Source organism: Staurois parvus, unplaced genomic scaffold, assembly GCF_062004578.1.
Source record: "Staurois parvus isolate SC_StPar_1 unplaced genomic scaffold, SC_StPar_1.0 ptg000382l, whole genome shotgun sequence".
In the NCBI taxonomy this organism is placed as follows: domain Eukaryota; kingdom Metazoa; phylum Chordata; class Amphibia; order Anura; family Ranidae; genus Staurois; species Staurois parvus.
The window spans coordinates 1653121-1669002 of NW_028318178.1; the positions used below are offsets into that span (position 1 = coordinate 1653121).

The 15882-nt window shown below is 42.1% G+C and overlaps 1 protein-coding gene across 1 annotated transcript in view; it reads right to left on the reverse strand.

The window, feature by feature from the left end:
* Nucleotides 1-14493, reverse strand: part of ABR (ABR activator of RhoGEF and GTPase) — a 370766-nt gene extending 356273 nt beyond the window's left edge. Inside the window, exon 1 of the mRNA XM_089685740.1 lies at nt 14338-14493. Within this exon, the coding sequence (XP_089541866.1) occupies nt 14338-14359 (22 nt within the window). The 5' untranslated portion in view covers nt 14360-14493. The remainder of the gene's footprint in view (nt 1-14337) is intronic.
* Nucleotides 14494-15882: the final 1389 nt, after the last annotated feature.

The following is a 15882-nucleotide window of genomic DNA, read 5'->3' on the forward strand; positions in this document are numbered from 1 at the left end:
AGCACCTGGCGATCGCCAAGAAACAGTGACAGGGGAGAGACCTGTGTGTAAAAAACACAGGTCTCTCTCCTACCAGCAATAACATGCTGCTGTGTATCTCTCTGCACAGCAGAGAAATACACAGCAGCATGTTTCCCAAGTAAAACACACACACAGCACACATAGTAAAACAACACAGCACACAGTTAACCCTTTGATCTCCCCAGATGTTAACTCCTTCCTGCTCATTGTCATTAGTACAGTGTCAGTGCTTTTTATTAGCACTGATCACTGTATTAGTGTCACTGGGGATGTCAATGGCAGTTAATGCCCACCCAGTGCCAGAATGCCCACCGCAGACCAGCTATAAGTCGCTGATAGCCGCCATTACTAGTATAAAAAAATTAAAAATAAAAATTCCAGTATATATACCGCCATTTGTAGACACTTTAACTTTCACGTAAACTATTTAACTTACATGTATTGGGAATTTTTTCTCTTAGCAAAGACATGTAGCAGAATACATTTTGGCCTAAATTTATGATCAATTTTGATTTAATCTTTTTTACTGGACTTGTTTTATAACAAAAATTAAAAAACATTGTTTTTTTTTTTTCCAAAATTGTCGGTCTGTTTGTTGTTTATAGTGCAAAAAATAAAAGCCTCAGAGGTGATCAAATACCACTGAAAGAAAGCTCTATTTATGGGGGGGGGGGGGGGGGAGATAAATTTCATTTGGGTGCTGCACTGCACGACCGTGCAATTTTCAGTTAAAGTAACGCAGCGCCGTATCGCAAAAAATGGCCTGTTCTGGAATGGGGTTAAATCTTCCGGAGGGTAAGTGGTTAAAGCACACTGCCACTGGACTCTAGAGCAGTGGAGATGTGTTCCCTGGAGTGACAAATCCCGCTTCTCTGTCTAGTAATCTGATGGACTTGTCTGGGTTTGGCGGTTGCCAGGAGAACGGTACTTGCCTGACTGCATTATGCCAAGTGTAAAGTTTGGTGGAGGGGGGATTATGGTGTGGGGTTGTTTTTCAGGGGTTGGGCTTGGCCCCTTAGTTCCAGTGAAAGGAACTCCTAAGGCGTCAGCATACCAAGACATTTTGGACAATTTCATGCTCCCAACTTTGTGGGAACAATTTGGAGATGGCCCCTTCCTGTTCCAACATGACTGCACACCAGTGCACAAAGCAAAGTCCATAAAGACATGGATGAGTGAGTTTGGGGTGGAGGAACTTGACTGGCCTGCCAGGAGTACTGACCGCAACCCGACAAAACACCTTTGGGATGAATTAGAGCGGAGATTGAGAGCCAGGCCTTCTCGTCCAACATCAGTGCCTGACCGCACAAATTTGCTTCTGGAAGAATGGTCAAACATTCCCATAGACACACTCCTAAACCTTGTGGACAGCCTTCCCAGTAGAGTTGAAGCAGTTATAGGTGCAATCGGTGGGCCAACGGAATATTGAACCTGACGGACTAAGACTGGGATGCCATTGAGTTTCATGTGCATGTAAAGGTAGTCGTCCCAGTAATTTTGGCAATATGGTGTATGTCTAAAAGGCAAATATATTCTAATATATATTATTATTATACAGTATTTATATAGCGCCAGTTTGCTCAGATGGCGCACTATTCCTCCCACTGACAGCAATGATGGGGCACTATTCCTCCCACTGACAGCAATGACGGGGCACTATTCCTCCCACTACTACCAATAACGGGGCACTATTCCTCCCACTACTACCAATGATGGGGCACTATTCCTCCCACTGCTACCAATGATGGGGCACTATTCCTCCCACTGCTACCAATGATGGGGCACTATTCCTACCACTGACAGCAATGATGGGCCACTATTCCTACCACTGCCACCAATGTGGAGACACTATGCCTCCCACTGATAGCAATGATGAGACACATGAGTTCCTTCTACTGATAGCAATGATGGGGCACTATTCCTCCCACTGATAGCAATGATGGAGCACTATTCCTCCTAATGACACCAATGATGTGGCACTATTCCTCCCTCTGATACCAATGATGGGACACTATTCCTCCCACTGACACCAATGATGGGGCACTACTTCTCCCACTGACACCAATGATGGGGCACTATTCCTCCCGCTGACACCAATGATGAAGCACTATTCCTCCCACTGATAGCAATGATGGAGCACTATTCCTCCCACTGACACCAATGATGGGGCACTATTCTTCCCACTGACACCAATGATGGAGCACTATTCCTCCCACTGACACCAATGATGGAGCACTATTCCTCCCACTGACACCAATGATGGGACACTATTCCTCTCACTGACACCAATGATGAAGCACTATTCCTCCCACTGATAGCAATGATGGAGCACTATTTCTCCTAGTAAAATCAATAACTGGGCACTACTCCTCCTAGTGTCCTTAGAAACTATGCAACTGAACACCACACCTGAAGCACTGCGACATTTTCTAACTTCACTGGCCACAATCCCACCAACCACTAAAAGTCTGAAGGATAGTAACTTGGCCCCATGTTTGGAAAGTTTGGAGATCCTTGCTGTAGAGTAAAACACACAGATTTTATACTGCTGGTATATCACTCCAATATTTCATAAGCCTTCTCTTGTTAGCTTTAATGATGTTCATTTTAGAGCCAACACCACCCCTCCTCCCATCCTCTGCACTGACCACTGGCAGTCTCCCATCTCATATCCTCCAATATCATAGCTCTCTGAAACGTATTGAATTCCATATCTGGGTGACACCCTGCAAAAATTCCAACAGCTAAAATCTCAGTAATGGGCTGTGTCCTCCTAAGCAATGATTTTAAACAGCTGATGTACAGCACTATGGGCACAGAGACCCAACGTCAGCCAACAGAGGCGGACAAGTACCTTACTTTTCTGTTCCAGTCACGTACTACATTGTTAATGTTTACATGTCTACTGTACACGCAACTGTAGCCATATGGTGGCACTCTATAAATAAATGAAAACAACAAGGGAGCATCAGAGAAGGTGTAAATGCTGCAAATGACGACCGACAGATTATACACCAACAATTCTAACATTGCTCTAAAGAAGTCACTAGGAAAAACACAAATATATTTCTAATCACCTTCCATTGAAATGCCTCCCCTCTATGACAGCCAACAAATTGTTACATTTACTGGCCCTCAACCTCAGAGCAAGGAAGAGTTTCTACTGAATGGCTATACCATAATTCCTTAGCACAGTAAAAATCAGTTTAGATCAGGAAAGGTTAATGAAGAATCGAGGCAAAGATGAGCAGAATGAGATCTTGTGTTTGCATGATAAGCCGTGGGAGGACTATAATTATTTTCAAAAGAATTCTCAAACGAAAAAAAAAGATACTGCATTAACTGTTTGGATAAAGAGCTAAAGGAATGCAAATTGTGCCAAAGCTTTATGGCATGTGTGAAAAAAAAAAAAAAAAACCTGCCACCACAGCAAAAAGACCGAAAATCTCAAAGCTGCCTGCTGGGGGTTCACCTACTTTTTTATTGTAAAGATTAGTTGCTGAAATTCCATCAAGAAGAAATTCAGAGACAACATGATTAGTGCCAAGCATGAGGTTCAGAAAAAAACGAACCCATATGATGCCTGGGAATGACACTGGAATGATTTGAACACAAACTGACTCACTAACCCAAGACTGTGAGTGTCGCCCGTCTGTTTCCTTTGTAGGTCGTGATGCAAACAATGCAATTGGCCTTGTGCCTCTTGTTCTTGTGGCAATACACTCGGAACAATAGTGTACTCTATGACACAAAACCAGCATGTCTTGTAAGAGTCACAAACTTGCAGAAGTACTCTAGTCCAATAGAAAAGCATAATGCCATTTAAAATAAAGAACAGATGAATTCAATGAATAGCATCACTCATCTCCTTTACTTTGGAAGAAAAGCTATTATGAGAATACAATGGGCAAAACACTTAAAAACCAGGTTTAAAAGCAGAATTACAAGAATGAACTTTTCTCTATACTAAAGCTGGCCATACACTGATCGGAGTTCAGCCAATCCAGCAAGGACCGGTCAAATCTGAATCGGTGTGTGGGCTCCTTTACTTGACAGAAGTTCGATGTTTAATTAATCTCTGTCAAAGGGGCATGTTGCACCTGATTGGTTTAAGCGGACAGCGGTGGGTGCCATTTTCAGGATACAAAGGATACAATGTCCCGGTGGGGGGGTTGCTAGCTGCAAAAAGAAAAAAAAAAATACACAAAACACACTCAACTGTTTATGGCCAGCTTTATATTGGTCCAGTTTGGCTTGATACAAGTACCCATTGTCTGATACCTGGAGGGCCACTACAAATGCTGAAAATCACAGTAGTGGCTATTACACCACATACAGAGTTAGCCATGATCTTCTGGGTGCTGTTCCAATGGCTTTCCCTCTGCATGCTGATTACAGAGGGTCGCTCACTCGACATCACCACCATTCAGAAAACGACTTGTATTTTTTCAATGAATGCAAGGTGTTTTCTTACTGGACAAGGTGGAGAAGAGGGGAGGATTACATCACAATCTTCACCTTGTCCCCAGTGGCCCTCCACATTTTAATTCTAGATACTTACACAGAGTGCAGCTGGACTACACAGGGGATGGAAGAAAAAAATTCCTGGAGTTCAGCGCTAAAGAGTGGGGTGGGGAAGAACTGCCTCAGAGAAAAAGTAGGTGTAGACCTGCAGCAGCTGCCCAAACCTTCCTGTCATGGCCAATACTCAGGCCATGGAACTTCCTGAGGGCGCCAAAGCATTCACATCCCTTACTACCTCTTGCACATTCCAACTGGCCAGTAAAGCCAAACATTACAGTGATGAGCTATCAAGTTGTGGCCTTCAATCTGACCTTCACTGCAAGCCTCAACAAAGCCTGGAAGTTTTGAAGCTAAATGGCTAAAGATTCAGCTTTTTGGTGCATTCTCTAAGGCCCCTTTCACATGGGCCAAATCCGGTTTTGCTCAGCAGGGGGTCCACCCGCTGATGCTGAGCAGCCAGATGACAGGTCTGTATCTGCTCCACTTATGCAGAGCAGACACAGCCCACTCTGCCCTATGGGCAGTCAGATGTAAAGATCCTGACTGTCCATTTATACCCAACTGCCCTCCAATCCAATCTAGCCAGACAGAGGGGGAAACGTTTCCCCTTCCATTTGTTTTTGCTGGATTGGAGGTAGCCAAATGTATACAGACACAAGTCCATTTCTATTCAAGTACCCATAGAGGAGAATGGAGGGTCTGGGCAGGTCCCCTTGAAAAACAGACAGGTGGACCTGACTGGACCGCTCCTGTGAAAGGGGCCTAACACTGGCTTAACTTGCCCTCCTGAAACTGTTCCAAGTGGGAAAATCACAGCGCAGATCTATTTGGTATTTGCTCATTACCGTTTAAGCACTGTCAAAATTCTTAAGCCCTGGTGAAAGGGGGAATGTGTTTGGACCCCAAAACAAGTTGGCTTTATTCTGCTTTGAATCAATGTCATCATTAAATGACCTGGGCTTTTGTCTGGCTTTTGTTTGGCGTGCTCATTGGATTATATGTATTAAAATTAATCTGTGACAGAACGTTTAGGGGCATGCTCCAGGTATCTGCACCTCTAAGAGCAAGTACTTCATAACTGCAAAACCTCCCTAGCCATGAATTGTCTGAACAGTCCTTAATGTGGTATGAAACCCAGGACCAAAAATGTAAAATATTGCATCTTACCAATCATTGGATGTGGCGGCTGCATTTGTTTTCTTTTTTAGGCTCTTTCACTTGGTGATCTGGCCATTAACACACCTTCTGTATTAAGAGTGCCTCACACTGGATGAAGATCACAGGGGGTACCTTTTGGCAGCAGCATTGTCATTCCAGTAGCAGATTTAAATACACTAACAAAATGAAGCCAAACTCCAGCTCAAACGTTATCAACTACAGCAGTTTTTTGTTCTCATTTTGGGATACTGGTTTTACTTGAATAAAAAAAGTTGATCATTGTAAGCACCCCTTCAAGTTGTAAATGGTTTGCACTATCCATGTAAACTGATACATCTGGAAGAGAGCTTGTTCTTTTGAACAGACTTATTGGCAGGATCACCAGATGAAAATAGAAGCAATACCAAAAAAAAGAAAACTAATGCTTAATCTAAGAATTAGTAAGATGCAATATAATTAACGTTTGCTTTTGGGTTTAATACCGTTTTACTTTTTTTGTTTAATTATTGTTGTAGAAAACAAAAAGCAAAAAGACATCTGTCTGCTAGAGAGAGACAATGCCAGGCATTCCTACAGGGATAATGGCCAGACAAGGGGTAGTCCGCTCGCTTTACTGTATTTATCCCTGAGGGGATATTGTATCAAAATTCAACCACTTCACAGCAATTAAACAGCAAAAGAAATGCCTTATAAACGTCTAGAATGTCATCACCGCAAGTGTGGTTTCAAGCAGCCAGGGCAGGTACAATTACAGAAGATGCGCATTACAAATTTATTGTTTCTCCAGGGACAGCAACTTCATAATCACCACAAATCATACAAGATTCCTTCGTCCACATATATGAAAATAATGTTAATAAAAATGTTATTAATATTTCTAATCTCCAAATATAACATATGAATAAACTTTATTATAAATACCAGCACTATCCTTCTTTAATTATAACACCCCACCAAGTCACTTTAACAGTCCTTCCCCTGAAGTACATAAATAAATAAATCAATCTTTAAGCAAACTTGATTACAATAAACCTAAATTTAGTGTTTAAAGTCCCAAAATAAAGTCCAAAATAAAAGTCCAAATAAAATCCCAAAAAAGTTAGTCTTTGTCGGTGATTTCTCAATTCTTTGTGTATCCAAACAGCCTTTTTGATATAATCCAAAAAAAATCTTCATATACCTCAAAGAAAAAAAAATTAAAATATGATGAGATCAGCTTCCATACAGAGAAAATGATTCCACAATCGTGCCTCTCCTCAGTAGTATTTAGGTATCCTCACCATACCACTCCGGAGGAGGAATAAATCATCGGTGGTAGATTCCCCAATAAACATAACCATATGTAGAGGATTCCAGGACAGACACAGCCGCGTGTTCCAGGATCAAAGATGGCCACCACAGCACTTCCGGAAGAGCGTCACTACGTCACGTGCCTCGGACGCATTTCGTCACATCCGGACTTTGTCAACAGGGATACGGACGTGTCTCCTCACTCTCTTTAAATACCACTGGCTAGGGAGGTAAAGCTACAGCTGCGGCCATCTTACATTCTGGAAACCTGGATATCCATACCAATGTATACAGGGTGCACCTGGGCCAGCAAAGACAGGGATACCAATCCCATACTGGCCACCTTGTGCACGCCAGACCCACAGATATATATGTGATTATGAACTCATCCACCAAAAACCCATAAATGCCAATACTGGCCATTTATACCAGAGGAAGACCCCATACATAAAGTATTATAAAATTCCCTAAAGCCAACAGCAGAGATGGCCAGTATTGGCTTGTCATGCTATAATTCTATGTCTTATAATATAGGGGGTGGAGTAATAATATGGAGGGTAAGTCTCATCTCCATCTCTGCTGTTGGATTTTTTTTGGATTATATCAAAAAGGCTGTTTGGATACACGAAGAATTGAGAAATCACCGACAAAGACTAACTTTTTTGGGATTTTATTTGGACTTTTATTTTGGACTTTATTTTGGGACTTTAAACACTAAATTTAGGTTTATTGTAATCAAGTTTGCTTAAAGATTGATTTATATATGAATAAACTTCTCAATTATGATGGAGCAGGAGTGTTAAAGAAGACTCTTACTAGCAAATTAAAAATGATCTTAATTCAATTTGCTACAATCTACAAGTAAATGGGAATATTGAAAGATAACTTATTTGCACCACCACAGATATCTTAAATCTGAAGGCTAAACAAAAGAAATCCAACAATTATTAATCAATCTATGCCAATAACATGGATGGATACATTTCCTACTGACTATTGTATTCTGGCAGAAGTCTGATTGGATGCAGAAGCTGTTTGACTAACATTTTTACACCCAGCTGCTTAAGCAAAAGTCAACTGAAAAATCAACTTTGGTCGATTCCAGCCATTACCAAAACGAATCAAAACCGCAAAAGATTCAGCATAAATTGGTCAAAATTTTATACAAGCATGGCCAAGTTAGTCTATTGGTCATGAAGAGATGCCGATTGGTCAGTTTGGCTAAAGCTGGCCATAGATGTATCAAAATTTGTCTGGTTCAACACGTACCAGACAAATTCTGATCCATGTATGTCCATTCACACTCAACAGAAGTCGATTTAACGATTGACTTCTGTCAAATGGGAACATTGGAAAGCTTTTGTCAATCAGCAGCTGCAGCCAATGATCAATGTATTCTTACAGTGGAGTCATCCCGCTGTCAGAATACAATAGTACAGCGGGAAGGATTCCCCCATCCACCTGGCTTATCAATAAAAAAAAAAAGAGTCATCTATGGCCAGTCTATTTGGTCTCTTTCACAGGAACCTACTGACCATTTTTCAAGCGGTCCTGATCGGATGCTCCATTGTGCTCTATGGATCGGCGGGTGTAAATGGACATGTGTCCGTTTACACCCACTTGCATCTGATTCGATCCTGTCTGCTAAAAACAGACAGATGGCGATCATTCCGCATGCATCTGGCGAATCAGATGACATTCGGCTGGAAACGGACAGGTAGTCCATTTCCATCCAACAGCCTATAGAGGACAGCTGACTCCGTAAGCGGATCCGCCCCGTCTGAAAGGGACCTTAGTTCCTCAAGCAATCTCAGCATAGACAAGTGACAGATGCCCTGGACATATCACATTAGTGACTGCAACAAGGCGGCTAGGGTTCCATTTTCTCAGTGTCAGGTTAAAGTAGTTGTAAAGGTTCAAGGTTTTTTTTTTTACCTTCATGCATTCTATGCAAGAAGGTAAAACAACCTTCTGTGCACAGCTGCCCCCCAATACTTACCCTAGCCCCATCACGATCCAAGATGTGCACGAGAGCCTCAGCTCTCCGGGGGCACTCCCTCCGCATTGGCTGAGACATTATCTCCTGCTGCTGTCAATCACAACCAGTAAGCTAATGAGGAGAGAGAGGGGGCAGGGCCAAGCCAGGGCTCTATGTGGGAATGGAAGCGCAGAGCAACGGCTCAGGAGCGAGCCTGCTTGGGTGCCCCTGTAGCAAGTTGCTTGCTATGGGGGCACTTGGCAGGACGGAGGAACCATGAGCAGGGTCCTCGAGAAGAGGAGGATCGGGGCTAGTCTGTGCAAAACTATTTCATATAACAGGTAAGTATGAAGTTTTTTGTTTTTTTTTTTTACTTGCTTTTAATATCACTACATTTATTTACAGTTCCCATGTAATGTATATTGCAGCAAAACAAAATAACTGAACATACTAGCATAGGCTCATAAATTACACAAAAGTATTTAATCTTATACAGTGGTCGTAAAGGCTGAAGGTTTCTTTTACCTTCAATGTGCAGCTCCTCAACACCCCCCCCCCCAAAAAAAATACTTACCTGAGCCCAATGCATTGGCTCTCACTGCTGTCAATTACAGCCGGTGAGGAGGGAGTGGGGGCAGGAGACACACAGACGTGGTTTGGGAGCAAGCATGCTCGAGTGCCCCCAGGGCACTCAGCAAGGGAGAGGAGCCAGGAGTTCCAGTGGGGAACCCGAGAAGGAGGATCGGGACTGCTCTGTGCAAACATGTTTGTTATTTCTGAAAAAATCTGAACCTTTACAATCACTTTAAAAATGTTAATGTATTTCAAATGTAAATTTGCAAATTGAAATTCTTCCCGATGATCCTACCATGAAGGTCTTTGTTTAGCCGCTTCCTGTTATATATTGAGAACATTCAATTTCATATCTCCCGAATGTGCAGTCACCCTGGTACAAGAGCTTCCAATGGAGTTTACAGGTGGGTATTTTGGCACACATTGAGCAGGCATGGTCCAATGATGTACCCATCAGAGTACTCATTACAAAAAAATGTCATGCAGCCATCGCTGGGTGCATGTATGTATACATGAAGTGGCTGAAAAGAGGCTGCAGAAGATCAACACAACTTATATGCAAAGGATGAAAAGAAATATGAAAGTATTTAATTTAAAGATCACATCTGGGCAAATATTACAGGGTGAAGGCAGGGAGCCTGGAGATCAGCTTTACAGAAAATGTCAGCAATTTATGATGCACTCTGCTTCACCAACCTAAATGTCAGTTGGGGTTTGCATCTACTTTAAGCTCCAGGGTTTTTCAAAGTGCAGTTTCATTGTTGTGATGAGGTGTCTGTAGATCGTGTACCAATGTGCTCAGTGTAAACAACACACAAACTGCGACTGCTTCCATCTGCACCAAATGGAACTACAGATACCAAAACTGTTTCACTGCCTACAAAGGTAAAGCAAAGTGCTTGCACTCAGATTTTATAAACAATGTACACATGCTGTAAAGCCGGCCATATATGAGTCAAAAACCAAACAAAATTTTCAAATAATTTGCTTTTCGCATCATTAGTGTGCCAGCTGCGACATACAATTTCCGTGCCGCAATCAAAAGTGCCTGATCCAACATGCTGAGGTTTTTTTGTTTTTTTTAGAAAAACAAAACAAAAATGATGGCACAATCGTATTTTGTTTTTCGATTGATGGAGCGTTCAGTTTTTGCATCATCTACAGCCTGCTTAAAAAAGCACTGCGGCACTGCTATATGACCAAGAATTAGCTAATCTCCTAATCCAGACAAAACCATTTGTCCTATCTTCACTGCCAGCTTCAAGGGTCCATTCACCCCACTGTGATGCTCATTATGCCCACAAATGATTACAAAAACTGTAGAGAGGGCTAGACCTGGGGGCTTCATGAGCAAAAGGGCTTAAGAAGAACTTAATACATACAAACCACCCACAACAGATTCTTCCTTTCTTTCTTTCATACTGCACAGCCATGGCTGTCTCATTGGTTGCTATGGACAAGAAGAAATAAACTTTTAGTTATTTTTCTACACAAGAACCCACCCACCCTTTAGGTTTGCTTTGATGGTGGAGGGTGAGAAATATACAATGGAGGAATCCTATTGGTTGTTATGAGCACTAAGAACAAGCATAAACACGTTTCGTCAGAAGGTCATTTGCTGCAAGATGCCTCCGAAGAAAAAGAAATCACTGTACTGCAGTATGTGCTATAAACTAGAAGCAATATATTTCAGCTCTAAACCTGTATGCCTGCATCCGGCGTGTTTATTAACATGGGCTAATGCCAGGAGTTTTACATTATGAAACGTATAGCTTAAAGTGGATGTAAACCTTTACATATACGGCTCATGTGTAAGGTAAAGTCTGCGGGCTTGGAAAAATTCATATGTAAATGGATGGAAAACTGGCTAAAAGATCGTATTCAGAGAGTAGTGGTTAATGATTCATACTCTGAATGGTCTGGGGTTGTCAGTGGTGTACCCCAAGGTTCAGTGTTGGGACCCTTACTTATTAATATATTTATACTTGATATAGGGTCTGGGGTTAACAATGCCATTTCAGTCTTTGCAGGATGTCTTCAATTTACAAGCCGACCTCAATGCACTCTTCAATTGGGCAACTATGTGGCAAATTAGGTTTAATGTTGATAAATTTAAGGTTATGCACTTGGGGGCTAAGAATATGCATGCATCATACATACTAGGGGGGGGGGGGGGGTACAACTGGGGGAATCAATGGTGGAGAAGGATCTGGGAGTTCTGGTAGATCACAAGCTTAATAACGGCATGCAATGCTAAACTGCGGTTTCTAAAGTGAGCAAAATCCTCTCTTGTATTAAAAGAGGTATAGACTCCAGAGAGAGAGATATCATATTACCCCTGTACAAATCATTAGTAAGGCCTTATCTGGAATATGCAGTTCAGTTTTGGGCACCAATTCACAAGAAGAACATTGGGGAACTGGAGAAAGTACAGAGAAGGGCAACCAAACTGATACGAGGCATGGAGGAGCTCAGCTATGAGGAAAGATTAGAGGAACTGAATTTATTCTCTCTTGAGAAGAGGAGATTAAGGGGGGATATGATTAACATGTATAAATACATCAGTGGTTCATATAGTGAACTCGGTGTAGAGCTATTCACCCTGAGGTCATCACAGAGGACAAGGGGGCACTCTTTACATCTGGAGGAAAAGAAATTTAATCTCCAAACACGGAAAGGGTTCTTCACAGTAAGAGCTGTGAAAATCTGGAATAGACTCCCTCAAAAGTTGGTTCTGGCCAGCTCAGTGGATTGCTTTAAAAAAGTCCTGGATTCTTTCTTGGATACACAGAATATAACTGGTTACTAACATTTATAATTAAAGTTGGTTCAGGGAGTATCAGATTGCCTCTCGGGGAATCAGAAAGGAATTTCTTTTCCTGCAGGAGAAAATTGGATCATGCTTTGCTGGGGTTTTTACCTTCCTCTGGATCAACTGTGGGTATAGGATAATTTTTATTTTTTTTTTATTTTTAATGGTTGAACTGGATGGAATTGTCTTTTTTCAGTCAGACTAACTATGTAACTACTATATATCCAATGGAGTGACTGCCTTCAGACGATACACAGAAATGAAACAAATCATCCTACATAAGTTGTACCTGGCTATCTGCGGTCTTCTCTTCTCCACATATGTGTAAAGTGCTGAATTTATAAAGCTTGTTCAGAAAAAAGGGGCAAAAGAGCTGAAGTTACACTGTACAGAGCTCAGTGAGGAAAGCTCTAATAGGTGATTGGAGGGAAAAAACACACCCTCCTCCACACAGCTTCTACTAGAGCAGGACCATGGATCATGGGCACAGGCTATATAATGCGCTATCACTTCTCACAAAGGAGAATTTTAAGTGTTACTAAACCCAGGACCCTGCATTCACTATTTGTGGTCTCCCACAGTACACACAACATGGAAGTGCAATTATTTTAGTAAACAAACTGCTAAATACCTTTTCTCAACAGCAGTTAGAGCAGTCTTGTAACTTCTATCAGTGTCCAGCAGAGCACTGGTTAAAACTTGTAGGAGGAGTTTACACACCAAAATGAGCATGAGCAGTTTGCCCCCAAGGCTCTGTCCTATCAGATGGATTGGGGACAGTAAAAGAAGGGGAGGATTAGAGATAACAGGATCAAACATCCTTTTTACACAATAAGGAGGATTAACTCCTTAGTATACCAAGCATGCTTTACTGTATATACAGAATGATTTTACTGTTGTGGGTTTAGTAGCATTTTAAATATTTTCCCTTCCCATGCCTACGTCTGTTCTCATCATTCGACTGTCAAATGTCAGAGCCACTAGGTTCTGACACTTGTATGGCTGGGAGGTGATCTCAATGTAGAAAATGGAGAGAAGTTGAGGCCCGAAATACACAGTCTGGTTCTCCTGTTCTGACTCAGTGGGAAAAGTCAGTTTATAATCTTTGGTGGAGTTTATTTAAAAAAAAGAGAATAATACGAATAAAATCATCAGCACATAGCAGGCATGCGATTTCTAAGCTGATACTTCACAGTTGGTGGGAATGGAAAGGTACAGAGCCAAGCAGCATTGTGTGTAATGGCTGTAATCAGATGTCTTCTGGTCCAGACTATTTCTTTCGACAGGTCCAAAGCTTTCTGAAGCACTGCTCTTTCATCCACATACAAAATAGATATGGGTAAAAAACCATTCACTCTACATATCTATATCTAAACTCTAAGTTCCCTCTGGAGTTCACTTTTAACATTTTCCATTTAAGATACATTGCAAACTTTAGAATGAAAAAAATAATAACCTCCATTCTGCAAACTATGTATAATCTGAATGCACAAAACATGAAATAATATGTCATGGTATAGAATGCCCTGAAGAAGGCTTGCACCCTAGCAGGGGGTTTAAACAGAAGGTCTTCTAATAGTGGGAGCGATGATCTGCATGGCTGACTGCGGTGAGGTTCATGTCATCACACCCTACACAAATACACTCACTGTTTATAACATAGGAGCGGAGGAGGAGGGTTCTTGGGGAAGAAATAAAGGTCCGCTCTAGGAGTCGTGTTGAATACAGTACCATGTAATCTGCAGCAATTTACAAGGAAAACAGCCTTTGTGGCGGAGTATGCCACCACGTCAACCAATTAAGCAGTCTAATATTAGAAACATGTGGTGTGTGTGGGGTCTACCGGAGATGATCAGGTCATATCACTGGTCGTTAGTAACCAGACAAGCTTTGAAATGTAGCTCTGCATCGCTCCTCACACATGACTGATCAATGAATCATGGAAGTAGTAGATTGTGGCACATGCGGGGGCCTCACTCACCCTGGTCCTGCAGCCACTCCATTAATTGTTGACTGTAAGGCAGCTGCAGACTCTCCCTATACCAGCCATTCAATCCATCCCCTGCCGGTCCTGCTGGCACCTTCACATCACTCCAGGATCCATGGATAGAGCGGAGATGGAGAGCGAGTGCTGTCCCTGTCTGATTATCTGCTTGTCTGTGATGAGCCTGGATGTGAGTGAGGTGGGGGGGCGGGGGTGTATGGGCCAGGAGCTGGTCAATTACCGGCACAGGGGGCTCTCTTGGGGATGCCTGTTAGAGTGTGCAGGGGCGGGGACCTCAGGGAGGATGGAAAATGCTTATGGAATACTACATGATGGATACGGGAGCAGCAGAATATAAGAAGATCAGATTCCACTTAATACAGCACAGGCTGAAGTGTACTGCCTGGTTTTACAGTCTCCAGCTGACACTGCCTCTGTGCCTGCTATACTGCCAACATCCCCGCTATCCAGTATCCAAGAAGAGCTTTGCTTTACAGGGCAATACAGCTGGAGGAGCTCTCCATGGTCCTGACCACACTAGACTCTGTCACTGGCACAGTTCTGATAGGAGGGGAAACGGGATCTTCCCATTAGATTCAAAACTGTAGCAACCACACAGCAGTAGTAAGTGCAAAAACCGCAATCACTGAAAAAAAGGAGAATGAACTTCATTACGTCATGTAATGGAACGTCTGTGTTCCAACAGGTTAAGATTACTCGCTAAGAATATTAACTTCCCTAGCGGTCTGATTATGTCCATATTTCTGTGCTCAAAGCGGTACATTTTGTTGCATGGAAATATGTATTTTTTTTATTGTAGACCTGTAATTTTTAGGAATAACTCACTGAAATCTGTCCGAACAAGAGTCTAGTAAACATCCCGGGTATGTTAAAATTTGAAACACAAAATCATAAATTATAATTTAATAAATAATCATAAAAAATAAAACTAAAATAATAATAAATTTAATTAAATAATATAATCAGACCAAAAACACTGAAATTTGTAATAGAGCGTAATAGAAAGTTCGCACATCACTGAGCAAAGTCGCAAAATCGTTTTCAGTGTCTGATGACAAATTTCCCCACGAATCATTATCACTCAATTCTGCAAGTGGTTCTAATTTACTATCGCTGTTCTCTAGCTGGTCTAAAACCACTTTTGACCTAAAGGGACGCTTTTTGGACGCCATGGACGTTTCTCAGTTTCGAGGCAGAAAGAACAGTAAAAATGTAGGCAGGGCACAGGACAAAGCACTAGGGACAAAATGTAAAATGTATGTGAAATGGTTTGATACAGTAATGTTTTACTATGTGATTTTAGTGAATTTAGTGAATGTCACTTTTTCAAATTTCCCGCCAGTTCCGACCCCGTATGTCCTGACGTCGCAGGGGACGGAACACAGAAGACAGATGCCGGCATCCACCGGAGGACATTACAGGGGACACTGCAGGAGGGACATTGCAGGACAAGGTAAGTGAACAGATCCCGGAGCAACGCTGCAGGGTATTCCTGAGTGTAGCTCAGGGTTACCGCTTGTG